The 20,218-nt window shown below is 59.3% G+C and overlaps 2 protein-coding genes across 3 annotated transcripts in view; both read left to right on the top strand.

Annotated features, from left to right (window-relative positions):
- ANXA4 (annexin A4) overlaps positions 1–2,689 on the top strand; it is a 69,727-nt gene extending 67,038 nt beyond the window's left edge. For both annotated transcript variants that reach the window (XM_029066729.2, XM_029066730.2), the window contains exons 12-13: positions 300–422; positions 2,550–2,689. In XM_029066729.2, the coding sequence (XP_028922562.1) occupies positions 300–422; positions 2,550–2,609 (183 nt within the window). In that variant the 3' untranslated portion in view covers positions 2,610–2,689. The remainder of the gene's footprint in view (positions 1–299; positions 423–2,549) is intronic.
- Positions 2,690–6,197: 3,508 nt separating this feature from the next.
- GMCL1 (germ cell-less 1, spermatogenesis associated) overlaps positions 6,198–20,218 on the top strand; it is a 38,236-nt gene continuing 24,215 nt past the window's right edge. Inside the window, 3 exon segments of the mRNA XM_029066139.2 lie at positions 6,198–6,524; positions 13,231–13,354; positions 14,258–14,354. Of these exon segments, the coding sequence (XP_028921972.1) occupies positions 6,235–6,524; positions 13,231–13,354; positions 14,258–14,354 (511 nt within the window). The 5' untranslated portion in view covers positions 6,198–6,234.

The raw sequence follows: 20,218 nt of genomic DNA, 5'->3' as shown, positions 1-20,218 counted from the left end.
TGAAGAGGGGAACGCTGGAGTAGCTGCAAGTTAATCAGGTCGGACCCAGTCCCCGTTCCCCCGTGGGGCTCACGCCCTTAATCCCCATTTCCCAGATGAGGTAACTGAAGTCCAGGGAAGCGAAGTGACTTGCCCGAGGTCCCTCAGCAGACATGCGATGAGAACCCAGGTCCTTCTGACTTCCAGGCCCGGGCCCTTTCCACGGATTGAAAATAACGTGGGTTGGCACCTCATGCGAACGTTTATTTCTTCCTCTTCCTCCTCCTCCTCCTCCTCCTCGCGGCCTTGGGCGCGTGTAGGGTCTGGGCACCGATGATGATACCCTCATCCGAGTGATGGTGTCACGCTCCGAGATCGACATGATGGACATCCGAGCGGAATTCAAGAAGCTTTACGGGAAGTCCCTCTGTTCCTTCATCAAGGTAAACCGGGGAGGTCATTCATTCATTCATTCATTCAGTAGTATTTATTGAGCGCTTACCAGGTGCAGAGCACTGTACTAAGCGCTTGGAATGAACGAGTCGGCAGCAGGTCGGAGATCGCGGGGGCCTTGGCTAGTCTCTTTCTCTTAATGGCCCTTGTTAAGCGCTTATTCTGTGCCAGGCACTGTACTGAGCGCTGGGGTGGATACGAACAAATCCGACTGGCCACAGTCCCCGTCCCCCGTGGGGCTCACCGTCTCCATCCCCATTTTCCAGCTGAGGGAACTGAGGCCCAGTGAAGTGGCTTGCCCCAGGTCACGTGGAAGGCAAGTGAAAGAGCTGGGATTAGAACCCGGGTCCTTCGGACTCCCGGACCCCGATCTGTCCACCGGGCCATGCCGATGATTATAACGACGACGATCGTCATCATCGTAATTGTGGTATTTGCTAAGCGCCCACTCTGTGCCAAGCACCGTGTTAAACGCCGGGACAGATACGAGATAATCAGGGCCCATATGGGGCTCACAGACCAAGCTGGAGGGAGAACAGAAATTGAATCCCCATTTTACAGCTGGGGGAACTGAAGCCCAGAGAAGCGAAGAGGCTTCCCCGAAATCACCCAGCGGGCAAATTGGTGGAGCCGGGATTAGAACCCAGATCCTTCCAACTCCCAGGCCTGTGCTCGATCCACTAGACCGTGCTGATGATGATAATAATAGTGTTGGTTAAGCGCTTACTACATGCCAAGCACTGTTCTGAGCACTGGCATAGATACCTTAACAATAATGATAATGACGGCATTTGTTAAGCGCTTATTATGTGCCGAGCACCGTTCTCAGCGCCGGAGGGGTACAAGATAATCAGATTGTCCCACGTGGGGCTCACGGTCTAAATCATCCCCATTTTACAGGTGAGGGAACTGAGGCACAGAGAAGCTAAGTGACTCGCTTGAAGTCACAGGGCTGACAAGTGGAGGAGCCGGGATTAGAATTTACGACCTCTGACTCCCAAGCCCGGGCTCTTTCCACTAAACCACACTGCTTCTCTAGCGGTACTGGGGGTGTACCGGGCCAAGTAGGGAGGAGAACAGGAACTGAATCCCTGTTTTACAGCTGAGAAAACTGAGGCCCAGAGAGGTGAAGGGATTTGCTCATTCATTCATTCATTCATTCGATGGTATTTATTGAGCGCTTACTGTGTGCAGAGCACTGTACTAAGCACTTGGAATGTCCAATTCGGCAACAGATAGAGACAATCCCTGCCCAGAGATGGGCTCACAGTCTAAACGGGGGAGACAGATGGCAGAGAACAAAAGAGAACAAAACAAAAACAAGACGACATCATCAAAATAATAATAATAATAATAATAATGAATGCATTTGTTAAGCGCTTACTGTGTGCAAAGCACCTTTCTAAGCGCTGGGGGGGGGCGGGATACGAGGTGATCGGGTTGGCCCCCGTGGGGTTCCCGGTCTTGATCCCCATTTTACAGATGAGGGAACTGAGGCACAGAGAAATGAAGTGACTTGCCCAAAGACGCCCAGCTGACAGGCGGCGGAGCCGGGATTAGAACCCGCGACCTCTGACTCCCACACCCGGGCCCTTTCCGCCGAGCCACGCCGTAGAATCAGGGAGCTGTGCACCTCACTAAGAAAATAAATAGGGAAACAAATAACACATCCACGGTCACACAGCAGAAGAGCAGTGGAGCCAGGCAGCGTGGCTCAGTGGAAAGAGCCCGGGCTTGGGAGTCGGAGGTCATGGGTTCGAATGCCGGCTCTGCCCCTTGTCAGCTGTGTGACCGTGGGCACGTCACTTCGCTTCTCCGGGCCTCAGTGACCTCATCTGTCAAATGGGGAGGACTGTGAGCCTCACGTGGGACAACCCGATGACCCTATGCCTACCCCAGCGCTCAGAACGGTGCTCTGCACATAGTAAGCGCTGAACAAATACCAGCATTATAATTAGAATCCAGGCCCTCCGACTCCCAGGCCCCGGCTCTATCCACCGGGCCGGGCCGCCTCTTCTCGCGGTATCCCCCTCGGGCTCCGTCGCTGCCGGGGGCTCCCGACTAAAGTCCGTGCGTCCCTGTCTTCTCCCCGCCAAATCTGGGTCCGTTTCTTCCAGGGAGACACATCGGGCGATTATAAGAAGGTTCTGCTCGAACTCTGCGGCGGAGACGATTAAAGCCTCGGCTCCGGCAGCCGGACCGGAGCGGGCCGGGAGTCCGAAGGCTTGAGTCCAATTAAAGGAAGCCTCCCGCGGGGTGTTTTATTGCTTTATTACCAGCTGTTGTGGCCTTTTAAGCCCTTCCCGCTTGCTTGGAGTTGGTAAAAATCACAGAATCAACTGCCAATCTCCCCGTCCGCTCAATCAACGCTATTCGTCCGTAGCCGTTCATTTAATCGTGTTTATCGAGGGCTTCCCGGGTGCAGAGCGCTGTACTGAGCGCTTGGGAGGGGACAGCGCAACAGAGTCTCTCCCTCCAGCCTTTTCCCGGAGACGCTCGAACCTTCCGACTTCCTTTCCGATTGAACATTTCGACCTGCGCCGTTCGACAGCCGCCTAAACTGGAGGAAAAAGCGACGGACCGTAAACTCTCTGGGGGCAGGGAGCGTGTCGGCCAATTCTGATGGGTTGTACTTTTCCCAACCGCTTAGTGAGGGGCTCTGCACGCAGTAAGCGCTCAGTAAGTACGGCGGGTGATGAGATGATCTTAAAAGGCGCCTAGATTTGGAACAGACGGACTCTGTTCTGTCCGTTAGAGAACCGGGCATCCGTGTGTGATCGGGTGAGTCCGGCAAAACGAGGGACAGAACCATCCCAAGGCGGGTTCAGAAAAAGAAAAAAATCGCCCTTAGGGGAAGTCCGAGCGGTCCCAATTCGATCAGTCGTACTTATTGAGCGCTTACCGTGTGCAGAGCACTGTACTAAACGCTTGGAAAGCACTATTGGGCAACAGAGACAGTCCCTGCCCAACGACGGGCCCGTTCCGAATGCAACGTGTAAAAACCGCCTCTCTTCGGCCCGAGGGTTCCGGATCAGCCGGTCTCGTTCCTCATCCTGTAGGAATCAGACAATCCATGGTATTTACTGAGCGCTCACTATGTGCAGAGAGCACTGTACTAACTGCTTGTGATGACGATGGTGTTTGTTAAACGCTTACTATGTGCAGAGCACTGTACTAAGCCGCTTGTGACGATGGTGTTTAAGCGCTTACTGTGTGCAGAGCACTGTACTAAGCACTTGTGATGATTTTTAAGCGCTTACTGTATGCAGAGCACTGTACTAAGCACTTGTGATGATGCTGTTTAAGCGCTTACTGTGTGCAGAGCACTGTACTAAGCGCTTGTGATGATGTCCGTTAAGCGCTTACTACGGGCCAGGCTCGATTCTAAGGGCTGGGGTAGGTACAAACTAATCAGGTCGGACCCAGTCCCTGTCCCACCTGGGGCTCCCAGTCTTCATCCCCATTTTACAGATGAGGGAACCGGGGCACAGAGAAGTGAAGTGAGTCGCCCGAGGTCACACGGCCCACAAGTGGCGGAGCCGGGATTAGAACCCAGGTCCTTCAGTGGCCCGGGCCCGGGCTCTACCCACCAGGCCGCGTTGCTTCTCAAGCGCTTGGGAGAGGACGGTACAAGAAACGATCAGACGCGTTCCCTCCTCGTGATGAGTTTTCAGTCTAGTACGGAAGGCAGACGTTAAGACGAGATAGCGTCCTCTCCCAAGCGCCGAGTACGGTGCGCTGCGCACGGTGAGCGCTCAATAAATACGATTGTCTAAACCAGGGCTGCTGATGGCAAGACAGCGCTGGCATTTATTCCGCTTTGTCGGGGGCTCTCCTTGTGCTGAAAAGTGAAGTCTTTCCTGCTTGAATGATCTGTACTAATTTTCTTCCAAATGTACCTCGGAATGGAAGAGACACTGTATCTATTTTATTACTACCTGATCTGTGCTTTGATCATATATGTCTACATACCTATAATTTGATTGAAATTTGTAAATTTCAAGTTTTCAATTTAATAAATGGTGACTTTACAACTACCTGCATTTTTCTCCAAGTGGAGATACGGTCACCTGTTTTTGAGTTTACCGGCCGTCTCTCTTGTAACCGTGAATAAAAGGGGCGGGGGGTGATTTTGGAAAGTCTCATACGTTTTTATTAAGAGCCACACGGAGGAAAAACAGGCTGTGTGAGAGTAGTTCTCGAACAATCCAGTGGGTAAGTTGGGGAGATTTTAGATTGTGTTCATTTGCAGTGTTTTGTGTGGTCACGGGAATAATTGGGGTATTTGTTAAGCGTCTACTATGTGCTGAGCGCTGCATTGAGCGCTGGGTTAGGTGCAACCCAGAGAAGCAGTGTGGCTCAGTGGAAAGAGCCCGGGCCTGGGAGTCAGAGGTCATGGGTTCGAATCCAGATCTGCCACTTGGCGACCGTGTGACCGTGGGCAAGTCGCTTCACTTCTCTGGGCCTCAGTTCCCTCATCTGTAAAATGGGGATGAAGCCGGTGAGCCTCACGCGGGACAACCTGATGACCCTGTATCTCCCCCAGAGCTTAGAACGGTGCTCGGCCCATAGTAAGTGCTTAACCAATACCAACATTATCATTATTATTATTATAAAATAATCGTGCTTGACACGTTCCTGTTCAACCATAGGGCTCTCAGTAAGAGGGAGAACAGATATTGAGCCCCATTTTACAGAGGAGGAAACCGAGACTTAGAGAAGCAAAGTGACGTGCCCAAGGTCACCCAGCCAGCAAGCGGCAGAACTGGGATTAGAACCCAGGTCCCCTGACTCCCAGGCCGGGCCTCTTTTGAAGCAGCGCGGCTCAGTGGAAAGAGCCCGGGCTTGGGAGTCAGAGATCATGGGTTCGAATCCCTGCTCTGCCACTTGTCAGCTGGGTGGCTGTGGACGAGTCGCTTCACTTCTCTGGGCCTCAGTGACCTCATCTGGAAAATGGGGATGAAGGCTGGGAGCCTCAGGTGGGGCGACCTGATGACCCTGGATCTCCCCCAGCGCTTAGAACAGTGCTCAGCACATAGAAAGCGCTTAACTAATACCAACATTATTATTATTAGTGGGAAGAGCGTGGGCTTGGGAATCGGAGGGCGTGGGTTCTAATCCCGCCCCGCAGCTCATTCGTTAGGTCTCTCGGAAGGGCGCATGCGCGGGGCGGTTGAGGGCGGGGCTCCCTGAGGCGCGGGGCGCATGCGTAGGCGGGTGAGGGCGGGGCTCCCTGCGGCTCGAGTCGGCCGGCGGGGAGGGGCGTGTCCGTCGGAGCGGCGCATGCGCGGGGCGGTTGAGGGCGGGGCGCCGCGGGGCGCATGCGCGGGGCGGTTGAGGGCGGGGCGCCTCGGGGCGCGGGGCGCATGCGCGGGGCGGTTGAGGGCGGGGCTCCCTGTGGTTTGAGTCGGCCGGCTGGGAAGCCCCGCCCTCGGGGGGGGGGGGGCGCGCGTCCGTCGCAGCGACGCATGCGCAGGAGGATGAGGGCGGGGCTCCCGACGCGCGGGGCGCATGCGCGCGGCGGTTGCGGGCGGGGCTCCCGGGGCGCAGGGCGCATGCGCGGGGCTGTTGTGGGCGGGGCTCCCTGTGGCTTGAGTCGGCCGGCTGGGAAGCCCCGCCCTCGGGGAGGGGGGGGGGGGGCCGCGTCCGTCGCACTGGCGCATGCGCAGGCGGATGAGGGCGGGGCTCCCGGGGCGCATGCGCGGGGCGGTTGCGGGCGGGGCTCGCGGGGCGCATGCGCGGGGCGGCTGAGGCGAGGCGAGGCGGGCGGTTGAGGCGGACGGTTGAGGCGGGTGGGCTTGGATGGGCGGGCTGGGCAGCCGCATCCTGGGCCTCGGCCCGGGCCCGGGCGCCGCGGCGGGGGGCTGCGCGGCCTCCTCCTCCTCCTCCTCCTCTGCCGCCGCCGCCGCCTCGGCCTCCCCCTGCCCCTGCTGCGCCCGAACGAAGAGGAAACGGAGCTGCGGGGAGCGGCCGGACCGCCACGCCCATCACGACGACGACGACGACGACGAAGACGAGGAGGAAGACGAGGAGGAGGAGGAGGGGAGGCCTGAGAAGAGGCCGCGACGGAGGCTGCTCCACAGCCCCTGGAGGTGACGGGGACCGGGGACCGGGATCCACCGCCGCCCCCGCAACCCCCACTCACTCACTCACTCACTCACTCACTCACTCAGTTATTGTTACCCAGTCAGCCATTGTCAGTCAGTCAGTCAGTCATTCGTTCACTGGCAGTCATTCAGTCAGTGTCAGTCAGTCCTTCAGTCATTCATGCAGTCATTCATTCATTCAGTCGGTCATTGTCAGCCAGTTATGCAGTCATTCAGTCATTGAGTCACTGCCAGTCATTGTCTATCAGTCATTCTGTCAGTGTCAGTCAGTCATGCATTCAGCCAGTCATTCACTCAGTCATTCAGTCAGTGCCAGCCAGACATTCATTCATTCACTCAGTCAGTCATTCAGTCAGTGTCAGTCAGCCAGTCATTCATTCAGTCAGAGTCATTCAGTCGTTGTCAGCCAGGCATTCATTCATTCACTCAGTGTCAGTTAGCCAGTCATTCTGTCATAATCATTCAGCCAGTCATTCATTCAGTCATTCATTCACTCAGCCATTCAGTCAGCGCCAGCCAGTCATTCAGTCGTTGTCAGTCGGACATTCATTCAGTCATTCATTCACTCAGCCATTCAGTCAGTGTCAGCCAGTCAATCATTCAGCCAGTCATTCAGTCATTGTCAGTCGGACGTTCATTCAGTCATTCATTCACTCAGCCATTCAGTCAGCGCCAGCCAGTCATTCAGTCATTCATTCACTCAGTCAGTCAGTCATTGAGTCAGGCCTATGTGGTGAGGGCTGACCGTCTGTGCTGACCACTCGTAATTATTTCATTTTTGTGAAGCGCTGACTCTGTGCCAAGCACTGCTCTCAGCGCTGGGGAGGAGACAAAGGTCGTAATAAGAATAATGTGGGTATTTGTGAAGCACTTACTATGTGCACAGCACTGTTTTAATAATAATAATAATAATAATGTCGGGTATGTGTTAAGCGCTTACTATGTGCCGAGCACCGTTGTAAGTGCTGGGGGAGATCCAGGGTCATCAGGTTGTCCCACGTGAGGCTCCCAGTGAATCCCCATTTGACAGATGAGGTCACGGAGGCCCAGAGAAGTGAAGCGACTCGCCCGCAGTCACACAGCCGACGAGTGGCAGAGCTGGGACTCGAACTCACGAGCCCTGACTCCAAAGCCCGGGCTCTTTCCACTGAGCCACGCTGCTTCTCGCTGGGGGAGATCCAGGGTCATCAGGTTGTCCCCCGTGGGGCTCACAGTCTTCATCCCCATTTGACAGATGAGGAAACTGAGGCACAGAGAAGTGAAGTGACTTGCCCCCAGGCACCCAGCTGACAAGTGGAGGAGGCAGGATTAGAACCCACGTCCTCCGACTCCCAATGACAATGTTGGTATCTGTTAAGCGCTTACTAGGTGCCGAGCACCGCCCTAGGCGCCGGGGTAGACACGGGGGAATCGGGTCGTCCCCCGTGGGGCTCCCCGTCTTCATCCCCGTTTTCCAGATGAGGTCACTGAGGCCCAGAGAAGCGAAGCGACTCGCCCACGGTCACCCGGCTGACGAGCGGCCGAGCCGGGATTCGAACCCGCGACCTCTGACTCCAAAGCCCATGCTCCTTCCACTGAGCCACGCTGCTTCTCCAGAAAAAAACGATGATGGCACCTGGGAAGCGCTTACTATGTGCCAAGCACCGTTCTAAGCGCTGGGGGGAACACAAGGTGATCAGGTCGTCCCACGTGGGGCTCACGGCCTTCATCCCCATTTTCCAGATGAGGTCACTGCGGCCCAGAGAAGCGAAGCGACTCGCCCGCAGCCCCGCAGCTGACGAGCGGCCGAGCCGGGATTCGAACCCATGACTGCTGACTCCCAAGCCCAGGCTCTTTCCACTGAGCCACGCTGCTTCCTCAGTGTATATTGACATCCATCTCCTCCTCTAGACCGTGAGCTCACCGCGGGCAGGGGATGTGTCCGTTGTTGCCTTGTGCGCTCCCGAGCGCTTAGTACGGTGCTTTGCGTACCGCAAGCGCTCAGTAGATACGATCGAACAATAATAACAGCGTCGGTACTTGTTAAGCGCTTACTATGTGCCGAGCACCGTTCTAAGCGTCGGAGCAGATGCAAGGTAAGCGGGTTGTCCCACGCGGGGCTCCCAGTCAGTCTTCATCCCCGTTTTGCGGATGAGGCAACCGAGGCCCGGGGGAATTGGGCGGCTTTTCATTCGTTCGTTCGACGGTATTGATTGAGCGCTTACTGTGTGCGGGGCACTTGGGAGAGTGCGACCGAGGCCCTTCGGCTTCTCAGGCGTCTAGGGGCGTCGATCCAACAGCGCGTGGACGCCTCCGGTCGAAAGCGACCGGGGGCCGAAACCGAGCCCGACCTCGCCGGGCCACCCCTCTCCTGCTCCAAGCGTCTAACAAGTAGCGTCGCTGCAGTGACAGCGGGGCACCCACGCGACCGCAAGCCAGCGTGGGGGCCTGCCCCGGAAACCCGCAGTCATTATTGCGAGGGTCCCCGTTCGAGCGTTCACGAGGTCCCGAGCGCGGTCCGGAGCGCTGTGGGGGCGGATGATGAGGTCGTCGGGGGGGGGGGTTGGTCGGTTCAGTAGTATTAGTTGAGCGCTTACCGCGTGCAGAGCGCCGGACCAAGCGCTTGGAATGGACGGATCGGTAGCAGGCTGTCCCACGTGGGGCTCGCAGTTCTCATCCCCATTTTACGGATGAGGTCACTGAGGCGCAGAGAAGCTAACGGCAGCAACGTCGGCGTCCGTTAAGCGCCTGCTGTGTGCCGAGCACTGTTCTAAGCGCTGGGGAGGATGCAGGGTCATCCGGTGGTCCCCCGCGGGGCTCGCCGTCTTCGTCCCCGTTTGACAGATGAGGGGGCGGAGGCCCAGAGAGGTGAAGCGACTTGGCCGAGGTCACGCAGCAGACGGGAGGCGGGGCCGGGATTAGAACCCAGATCCTCCCGACTCCCAGGCCCGGGCAGCGCGTACCGAGAGCAGCAGCGTGGCTCAGTGGAAAGAGCCCGGGCTTTGGAGTCGGAGGTCGTGGGTTCGAATCCCGGCTCGGCCACTCGTCAGCCGGGTGACCGTGGGCGAGTCGCCTCGCTTCTCTGGGCCTCCGTGACCTCATCTGGAAAATGGGGATGAAGACTGTGAGCCCCCCGGGGGACGACCCGATTCCCCTGCGTCTACCCCGGCGCCTAGGACGGTGCTCGGCACCTAGTAGGCGCTTAACAGATCCCAACATTATCACTAAATCGGACCGGTGTGGTGGATAGAGCACAGGCCTGGGAGTTAGATGGACAAGGGTTCGGTCACTCGTTCGTTCAGTCCTATTTATTGAGCGCTCACCGGGTTGGAGAAGCAGGTGAGCGGAAAGAGGCCGGGCTTGGGAGTCAGAGGTTGTGGGTTCTAATCCCCGCTCCGGCACTTAGCAGCCGTGTGACTTCGGACAAGTCACTTCCCTTCTCTGGGCCTCAGCGACCTCATCTGGAAGATGGGGATGGAGACGGTGAGCCCCGGGGGGGGGGGGGGGCAGCCTGATGAGCCTGCGTCTCCCCCAGCGCTTAGAACAGTGATGGGCACGTAGTAAGCGCTTAGTAGACACCAACATTATTATTAGTAGGAGGAGAGGTAGGAGGGGCGAGGGGATGGAGAGGTTTGAAACCAAGGGGTGAGGGGTTTTCGTTTGATAGATACGAAGGTTGATAGGCGACCACTGGGGGGGTTTGGAGGAGGGGAGTGACGTGTCCTGAACGTTTCTGAAGGAAAACGATTTGGGCGGCAGAGCGAAATATAGGGAGTGGGGAGAGACGGGAGGCGGGGAGGTCGGCGAGGAGGCCGATGCGGGAATCCAGGCGGGAGAGGACGAGGGATTGGATTCACGTGGGAGCCGTTGGGACGGAGAGGAAAGGGCGGATCTTGGCGACGTGGCGAAGGGGAGGCCGGCGGGCGTTGGTGACACCATCTGTCCTTCTAGATTTTAAGTTCTAGAGAAGCAGCGTGGCTCGGTGGAAAGAGCACGGGCTTTGGAATCGGGGCTCATGGGTTCGAATCCCAGCCCTGCCACTCGTCGGCCGTGTGACCGTGGGCGAGTCGCTTCACTTCTCCGGGCCTCAGTTCCCTCATCTGGAAAATGGGGCTGAAGACCGTGAGCCCCCCGTGGGACGACCCGATTCCCCCATGTCTACCCCAGCGCTTAGAACGGTGCTCGGCACATAGTGAGCGCTTAACAAATACCAACGTTGGGAAGTTCCTTGAGGACGGGGTCTGCGTCTCTCTCGCCCGAACGCACTTAAGCACATAAACGCGGCACTCTGCACACAAGCAGTCGGTAAATCGACTCCTACTGATCGACTGCCCCGTATCTGTGACGTATAAATGGTGGAACCAGACATACTTCCTTCCGGTCATCTGAGTTTTGTAATCGTATCGGTGATGTAAATCTTCAGGGATCATCCATCCCTCTCTACTCCTCCCAGAAGTAAGGTGGTGTCAGTCAGTCAGTGGTATTTATTGAGCAATTGCTGCAAGCAGGGCACTGTGCTAAATGCTCAGGGGAGTAAAATACAACGGCATTAGTAGACACATTTCTGGCCCCGGCAGAGTTCAGTCTAGGCAGACATTAAATCTTGGATGTGCAAATGAGCATCACGGGGCCGTCCCGGGTTGAGTATCAAGTCCGAGAGACGGGAAGGACGGCGGTGCCGTCCACGGTGACGGGGAAGTCGGGGAGGGGACGGGGCTCGGGCGGGAAGATGAGGAGCTCGGTCTCGGACGTGTCGGGTTTGAGGCGGCGGGCCGACGTCCGGGCGGAGACGTCCCGGAGGCGGGAGGAGACGGAGATCTGAGCGTCATCTGCGGAGAGGTGATAGTGGAAGCCGTGGGAGCGGATGAGTTGACCGAGGGAGGGAGTGTAGACGGAGAACGGAAGAGGGCCGGGGACTGACCCTCGAGGAGCCCCGACAGTTAGAGGATGGGAGGGGGAGGGGGAGCCCGCGAAGGAGACCGAGAACGAACGGCCAGAGAGAGAAGAGGAGAACCGGGAGAGGACGGAGTCCGTGAAGCCGAGGCGAGATGAGGTGTGGAGGAGGAGGGGACGGTCCACGGTGCCCAAGGCGGCCGAGAGGTGGAGGAGGGTCGGGATGGAGTCGGAGCCGTTGGATTTGGCAAGGAGGAGGTCACGGGTGACCCTTGAGACGGTAGTTTCGGTTGGAGTGAGGGGTCGGAAGCCAGGTCGGAGGCGGTCCAGGAGAGACCTGTTTGAGGAGGAGGTGGATGGGTTTTGGGAGAAGAATGATGCGGGCAGCAGAGCGAAGTATGGACCGGACTGGGGAGAGACGGGAGGTCGGCGAGGAGGCCGAGAGGGTGAAATGCAGGTGGGAGAGGATGAGCGGATGTACCGACGCGGGAGCGGTTGGGATGGAGAGGGGAGGGCGGATGTTGGCGACGCGGTGAAGGTGGATTTAGCGGCGGGTTGAATATGTGGGTCGAACGAGAGCGAGGAGTCGAGGAGAACGTCAAGGAGGTGGGCGTATGAGACGGGAAGAAAGGCGATGGGAGACTTCCAATCCCGGCTCCGCCACCTGTCTGCCGCGTGACCTCGGACGGGTCACTTCCCTTCTCCGGGCCTCAGTCCCCTCCTCTGTAAAACGGGGATGAAGATCGTGAGCCCCCCGTGGGACGGGGACCGGGTCCGACCTGATTAGCTTCCGTCTGCCCCGGCGCTCCGTCCAGTGCCTGGCGCGTAAGAAGCACCTGAGATCGCTGTCGTTGCCGTCGTTATTGTTATTTTCACGGTGAATATTAGTTTTAGAGCCCCTCTACTTTTCGTGCGTCCTCGGTCCTCCCGTTCTTCACCTACGGACAGAAGCAGCTTGCGAAAGCTGGGCCCGAGTGCCTTGGGAAGCAAGCGAGCGAGGCACGTGGCTGGGAGATAAGCTCGAGCCGTGATACCGATGTGACCTTTCCCACGATTCTGTTGTCGTCGTTATTTTTTTCTAGGTGGCATTTGTTAAGCGCCCGCCGTGTGCCACGCACCCTTCTCAGCGCTGGAGTTAGTTTCAGGATAATCAGAGGGGGCCCAGTCCCTGTCCCCCGTGAGGCTCCCCGTCTCCGTCCCCCTTTTCGAGAAGCAGCGTGGCTCGGTGGAAAGAGCCCGGGCTTGGGAGTCCGAGGTCATGGGTTCGAATGGCGACTCCGCCGCTTGGCAGCCGGGTGACTGCGGGCGAGTCACTTCGCTGCTCTGGGCCTCAGTTCCTTCATCCGTAAAATGGGGCTGAAGACTGTGAGCCTCACGTGGGACAACCCGATTATCCCGTCTCTCCCCCAGCGCCGAGAACGGTGCTCTGCACACGGTAAGCGCTTAACAGATACCGACGTCATTATTATTATTATTATTATTATTATCGGACGAGGGCACCGGGCCCCGGCAAAGGGAAGTGACTTGCCCGCGGTCAGGCAGGCGGACAAGGGGGCGGAGCCGGGATTAGAACCCCGGTCCTTCCGACTCTTTCATTCGTTCGGTAGTATTTATTGAGCGCTTACTCCGTGCAGGGCACTGTCCTGAGCGCTTGGAATGGACAGTCGGGCGACGGGCTCCATCCGCCGGGCCGCGCCGCTTCTCTCGCCCGGCCGGCGAGCTCGACGACCGACCTCGAGATAGATGATTCTTAAGCTTTGTCCGAGCGGGATGCCGGAGGTTGGCGCGTAGACGCCACTTGGGTTGGTTTTCGTCGCAGGAAGAGAATGGGGAGCACAGCCAACTACATTTATCAGACCCTGTTTTTGAACGGGGAAAACAGCGACATCAAGATCTGCGCTCTGGGAGAAGAATGGAGTCTGCACAAGCTCTACTTGCGTCAGGTAAGTGTGGGATTCGGCGGTCCCCGCCGGCCGGGGGCCCGGCTCCTCTTCCCGGCTCCTCCGCCGGTCCGCTGCGTGACCTCGGGCAAGTCGCAGCGCAGCTCAGCGGGACGAGCCCGGGCTTGGGAGTCCGGGGTCACGGGTTCGGACCCCGGCCCCGCCGCTTGGCAGCTGGGTGACTGCGGGCAGGTCGCGTCACTTCTCTGTGCCCCAGTTACCTCATCCGGAGAGACTGGGAGCCTCACGTGGGACAAGCTGATCTCCCCCAGCGCTTAGAACGGCGCTCTGCACGTAGGAAGCGCCTAACAAATGCCAACGTTATTACTGTTATTCTCCGGGCCTCAGTTACCTCATCTACAGAATGAGGATTCAGTGCCCATTCTCCCTCCTACTTAGACCGGGACCCGATCGTCACCCGTCTACCCCGATGCCAAGTACGGCGCCCCGCGCTCGGCGTGCGCTCAGTACAGAGCCGTCGCCGACGGTGATTGTGAGTACCCGTTCTTTTCGCGAGAGCGCGCGTCTCGGTCGTCCGCCGACCGGAACGGCGCCCCAGACTAATCGTAATAAAAAATAACAACGATGGCATTCGTTTGAGCGCTTACTACGCGCAAAGCACTGTCCTAAGCTCCGGGGAGGATTCGAGGCGAGCGGGTTGTCCCACGTGGGACTCACGGTCTCGATACCCATTTGACGCATGGGGGAGCCGAGGCCCAGAGAAGTGAGGCCACTCGCCCACAGTCACCCGGCTGCCAGGCGGCGGAGCCGGGATTCGAACCCGTGACCTCCGGCTCCCCAGCCCGGGCTCTCTCCACGGAGCCACGCCGCTCCTCCTCGCCCCCGCTGGCGTGGTGGGACGACGGGAAGAACCCTGAATTTCCATCTGTGCTTGGAATTCCGCAGTCCGGCTACTTTTCGAGTATGTTCTGTGGGTCTTGGAAGGAGTCGACCGTGGACGTCATCGAACTGGAAATCCCCGATGGGAACATCGACACCGAAGGTAAAGACCGTTGCGCCTCGCGGACCGCGAATGGGTTCGTGGGAGCCGGAGCCTCCCCGGAGCGACTCCCCCGGGGCGCCTGCGGGAGGAGGGAGGGAGGGAGGGAGGGAAGCGTCGATCGACCCGCCGATCGATCGGTCTCCGGGCCTGAAACGGAGAGCCGGCCCTGCTGAAGGGGTCGTTCGTTTATACCGATGCCTGTGCCCGTCCTCCCCGTAGGCTCGTGGTGGGCGGGAAAGGTGCCCGGCCCGCACGGGCCCGTGTCTCCTCCTCCTCATATGGTACAGTGCTTGGCGCGCAGGAAGCGCTCGCTAAACCTGATTCATTCGGTCGTACTCGTGGAGCGCTTACCGTGTGCCGAGTAAGGGCAGTCGTTCATTCGGTGGTCTTTCTTGAGCAGTTACTATGTGCGGAGCGTTCCTTCGCTAGTATTTATTGAGCACCCACTATGGGCGGAGCACTGCAGGCGAGCGCTCGGAATGGGCCAGTCGGGCCGCAGGTGGAGACCATCCCTGCCCGACGGTGATATCCGTTACGCGCTTCTATATCACGATAACGTCGGTCCCCGTTAGGCGCCGGCGGGGCTGCAGAGCACTGTCCCTAAGCGCTGGATGCCAGGCACCCGTACTAGACGCTCGGGAGAGGACAGAAAGAACGGCAGACAGACGCATTCCCCGCCCGCCCCGAGCTCTCCGTCTCGAGGTGGATGAACGTCAGTGGGCGGGGATGGCCTCTGTCTGTCGCTGAATTGGCCATTCCAGGCGCTCAGTACAGTGCCGTGCGCAGAGCAAGCGCTCGGTAAACACTGTCGAACGAATGGACGAACGGCTAGCGCCCTCTCCCGACCGCTCAGTCGGGTGCTCTGCGCCCAGCCCTCGAGGACTACGACCGACCGCCCCGCGAGCGCTCGAGTCGGTGCTCTGCACACGGTAGGTGTTCGCTGCGTGCGATGGGCCGACGGGATTGAGCCGTTGCCAGCGGGCCCCTTGAGCGGCGCGGCTCGGTGGGAAAAGCCCGGGCTCGGGAGTCAGAGGTCACGGTTCGAATCCCCGGGTGACCGGGGGCACTTCACTTCTCGGCGCCTCAGTGACCTCCTCTTTAAAATGGGGATTTAACCGGGAGCCCCGGGCGGGACGATCGGATGACCCCGTATCTCCCCCCCAGCGCTTAGAGCGGTGCTCCGCACGTCGTAAGCGCCGAACGAATGCCAGCGTTATTTTTAATCCCCCCCCGGAGAGCGGTCCTACACCATCCGACACCGCCAGCCTCCCCCCTCCGGCTCCCTGCCTCTCCTGCCCCGAAGTGAGCCGCCGTCGACCGCTTCCCCGGGGGTCGATCGCCCGAGCGCCCAGTCGGTGGAACTTGCGGCGCGCTGACTCCGTGCCGAGCGCTGTGCCGAACACCCGGGAGGGCCCCCCACGACAGAGTTGGCGGACACGTCCCCTGCCCCGCGGCGAGCTTACGGTCGAGAGCGGGGAGGCTCACGTGGGGACGGCCCGACGACCCCGTGTCTCCCCCAGCGCTTAGAACGGCGCTCTGCACGTAGTAAGCGCTCCACGGGTACCGACGTCGTCGTCATACATCAAAGCTAGGTACATTTCGGTCGGTCGGAGGCGGCGATTCGGCGCTTACTGTGTGCAGAGCACTGCACTGAGCATTTGGGAGAGTACCGTCCCACGGGCACCTTCCCTCCCCGTAACGAGCTTTCGGTCCAGAGGGGGAGACGGGCGTTAACAGAAGAAATCTCCGATGTATGAATCAGAGGCGCGCGTTTCAATCGGTGGTGGCGACCGAGAGCCTACTAGGTGCGCAGCATTCATTCAGTCGCGTGTATTGAGCGCTCACTGGGCGCAGAGCACCGTACTGAGCATTTGGGAGAGGACGAAACAACCAGCTTTCGGTCTAGAGGGGGGAGACAGGAACAGGAATCATCTTTAATGTATAAATGAAAGATAGGTCCATTTCAGTCTGTCAATGGTGACGATTAGGCGCATACTACGTGCAGAGCACTGCACCGAGCACTTGGGAGGGTGCACTCCGACGGGCGCCTTCCCTCCCCGTAACGAGCTTTCGGTCTAGAGGGGGAGACGGGCGTGGACTAGAAGTAATCTCTGATGTATAAATCAGAGACGTACGTTTCAATCAATCAATGGTGGCGATTGAGAGCCTGCTGGGTGCGGAGCATTCATTCATCCAGTCGCATCTATCGAGCGCTCACTGGGCGCGGAGCACCGTACTGAGCATTTGGGAGAGGACACAACAACGTAACGAGGTTTCGGTCTAGAGGGGGGAGACGGACAGGAACGGAAATCATCTTTATAAATGAAAGATAGGCACATTTCAGTCAGTGGTGTCGATTCGGCGCTTACTGTGTGCAGCGCACTGCACCGAGCACTTGGGAGGGGGCGATCCGACAGACACCTTCCCTCCCCAGCGAGCTTCCGGTCTAGAGGGGGAGACGGGCATTAATATAAATAGAGAAGTAATCGACGATACGGAATTTGAAGATACGCACAAATGTGCCGCGGGGTTGGGGGGGGGGGGGGGGGGCGGGGTGAATATCAGATGCCCAAACGTAGGAGAGCCGAGCATGTGTGATAAAATAATAATAATAACGGTATCATTTGCTCCAGACCCTCCTCTTCCGCTTGCACATCCACCCGAGGAAGGCAGAAGTCGACACAGGTTTATCAGCCTCTGTGGGAAGAGGAGCCTTCTCTCTTGCTTGTTCGGAGCCCGGACTGAAAAACGGTAGCAATAATAATGACGGTGTTCGTTAAGCGCTTACTGTGTGCCGGGCACCGTACTGAGCGCCGGGGTGGACGCAAGCAGGTTGGGTACAGTCCCTGTCCCACGTGGGGCTCACGGTCTCGGGCCCCCGTCGACCGATGAGGCCCAGAGAAGTGACGCGACTTGCCCGAGGTCACACAGCTGACAGGCGGAGCCGGGATTAGAACCCATGACCTCCTGACTCCCAGGCCCAGGCTGTAGCCACTAGGCCACTTCTCGGCATCCCACCTCTGGTCTCGACCCTTCGTCCCATCCGTCAGTGCCATCGTTCCCGTCCGTCCGTCTCCCCCGATCAGACCGTGCGCCCGTCGGGCGGCAGGGACCGGCTCTGTCTGTTGCCGACTTGTTCGTTCCCAGCGCTTAGTACAGTGCTCCGCACGGAGTAAGCGCTCAGTAAATACTCTTGAATGAATGAATGAATTTATTGAGTGCTTACCCTGGGCAGAGCAGGATGATGATGATGATAATAATAATAATCATGGTATCCGTTGAGCGCTTACTGTATGCCAAGCACCGCTCTAAGCGCTGGGGGAGATACAAGGGTCATCAGGTCGTCCCCCGTGGGGCTCCCAGTCTTCATCCCCATTTGACAGATGAGGTCACCGAGGCCCAGAGAAGTGAAGGGTCCAGCCCACAGTCACAGAGCTGACGAGTGGCGGAGCCGGGATTAGAACCCACGACCTCTGACTCCCGAGCCCGGGCTCTTGCCACCCGAGCCACCGCGAGCGTTTGAGGAGTCCAGTCTTGTGTTGTAGGTGGGGATAGGTAAGGAATAGGTAGTCGTCTCCCCCGCCCCGACGACCCTGTACAGTTTCTGACCGTCATCATAACAGCGGTAATGACACGAATAACTGTGGCGTTTGTTAAGCGCCGTGCGCCGAGCACTGTAAACGAGGGCTGGGATAGTCAGCTAATCGTACTTATTGAGCACTCACTGTGTGCGGAGCACGGCGGTAATAATAATAATAATGGTGATGATGGTATTTGTTACGTGCTTACTATGTGCCAAGCACTGTTTTAAGCGCTGGGGGAGATACGGTAACAATGTTGGTATTTGTTAAACGCTCGCTTTGTGCGGAGCACCGTTCTGGGCGCTGGGGGAGATCCAGGGTCATCGGGTGGTCCCACGCGAGGCTCACGGTCTTGATCCCCATTTTACAGATGAGGGAACCGAGACCCAGAGAAGTGAAGCAACTCGCCCACGGGCCCGCAGTTGACGGGTGGCAGAGCCGGGAATCGAACCCGTGACCTCTGACTCCGAAGCCCGGGCTCTTTCCGCTGAGCCACGCTGCTGAGGTCGTCAGGTGGTCCCGTGTGGGACTCACAGTCTTCAACCCCATTTCGGGGAGGGGACGAGAGAACGATAAACAGGCACGTTCCCTGCCCGCGACCGTCTTGAAGTCTAGGGCGGGGGGGGGGGGGGAGGGGCGGCGGACGGTGATATCGGTCAATAAATGACAAATATGGACCCGAGGGGTGCGGGGCCGGGAGGGGGGGAATGAATGAAGGGAGCGAGTCGGGGCGACGCAGAAGGGAGGGGGAGAAGAGGCAAGGAGGAGGTAGTCGGGGAAGGCCCCTCGGAGGAGGTGGGCCTTCAGTAGGGCTTTGAAAGAGAGGAGCGTCATCGCGTGTGGGGTTAGAGGAGGGAGGGCGTCCCGGGGGCCCGGGGAGGAGGCGGGCGGCGGCGGAGGAGCGCGGCGGGCGGCCCGGGGTGGGGGAGGAGGAGGGGAGGGAGGGGAGGCCGGAGGGGGCCGGGGGACGGACGGGTTTGAAGCCGGCGGGGACCCGTCTCTGTCCGATGCCGAGGCGGCCGGGCCACCCCCGGAGGGTCTTGAGGTGCGGGGTTGACACGTCCTCGGCGTTTCTGTAGAGAGACGGCGCGGAGGGCGGAATGAGGTACGGACCGGAGCGGGGCGAGGCGGGAGGCGGGGAGGTGGGCCGGGAGGCCGCCGCCGTCATCCAGGCGGCAGAGGATGAGGGACTCGATGAACGTGGTGGCCGTTCGGGTGGAGAGGAGAGAGGGCGGATTCTCGTGATGCCGTGAAGGTGGAACCGCCAGGATTTAGTGACGGATCGAATCTGTGGGTCGTGTGGGAGAGGAGTCGGGGGGAACGCCAAGGTTACGGGCTCGTGAGACGGGGAGGCGGGCGGTGCCGTCTACGGGGATGGGATTGTCGGGGAGGACGGGGTCTGGAAGGGAAGAGAAGGGGCTCCGTTCTGGACGTGTTAAGTCTGTGACGACGGGAAGACAGCCGGGTGGAGATGGCAGGAGGAGACGCGAGGCCGGAGAGAGGGAGAGAGGGAGAGAGATCGGGGCTGCAGATGGAGATCTGGGAATCGTCCGCTCGGCGATGGGAGTCGGAGCCGTGGGAGCGCGCGAGTTCTCCGAGGGAGGGGGCGGAGATAGAGAAGGGGAGCCGGAAGTGAGACTCGGGGGACCCCCACGGTGAGGGGGTGGGAGGCGGAGGAGGAGCCCCCCGAAGGAGACCCGGAACGAGCGGCCGCAGACGGAGGAGGAGAACCGGGAGGGGACGGGGTCGGCGGAGCCGAGGTTGGAGAACCTTTCCGGGAGGAGGGGGCCGTCCGCGGGGGCCGTGGCCGCCGAGAGGCGGAGGAGGACGAGGGTGGAGTAGAGGCCGTCGGATTCGGCGAGAAGGAGCTCGTCGGCGACCCCCGAGAGGGCGCTCTCTGTGGGGCGGGGGGGACGGGGGCCGCGTCGGAGGGGGGCCGGGAGGGGATCGGAGGAGAGGGATCGCAGACGGCGGGTGGAGACGCTCAAGGAGTTGGACCGGAGGACGGGGGGCACAGAGAAGTTAAGTGCGTTGCTCAGGGTCGCACAGCAAGCAGTTGGCAGGGCTTGTCACTCCCAGACCGTACTTCTTTCCCCCAGGCCATGCTGTTCTTAGGCGCTGTGAACTCGGGCAAGTCACTTCGCTTCTCCGGGCCCCGATTCCCTCCTCTGTGAAATGGGGATTCGATCCCCGTTCCCCGTCCTACCGGGGCCGCGAGCCCCAGGCGGGCTAGGAGCGAATCGTCTTGACTCTGTCCCAGCGCCGAGCACAACCCTTGGCCCA

Source organism: Ornithorhynchus anatinus, chromosome 5 (genome assembly GCF_004115215.2).
Source record: "Ornithorhynchus anatinus isolate Pmale09 chromosome 5, mOrnAna1.pri.v4, whole genome shotgun sequence".
NCBI lineage: Eukaryota > Metazoa > Chordata > Mammalia > Monotremata > Ornithorhynchidae > Ornithorhynchus > Ornithorhynchus anatinus.
Note: the sequence above shows the minus strand (reverse complement) of the source record. Positions and strands in the feature narration are given on the sequence as shown.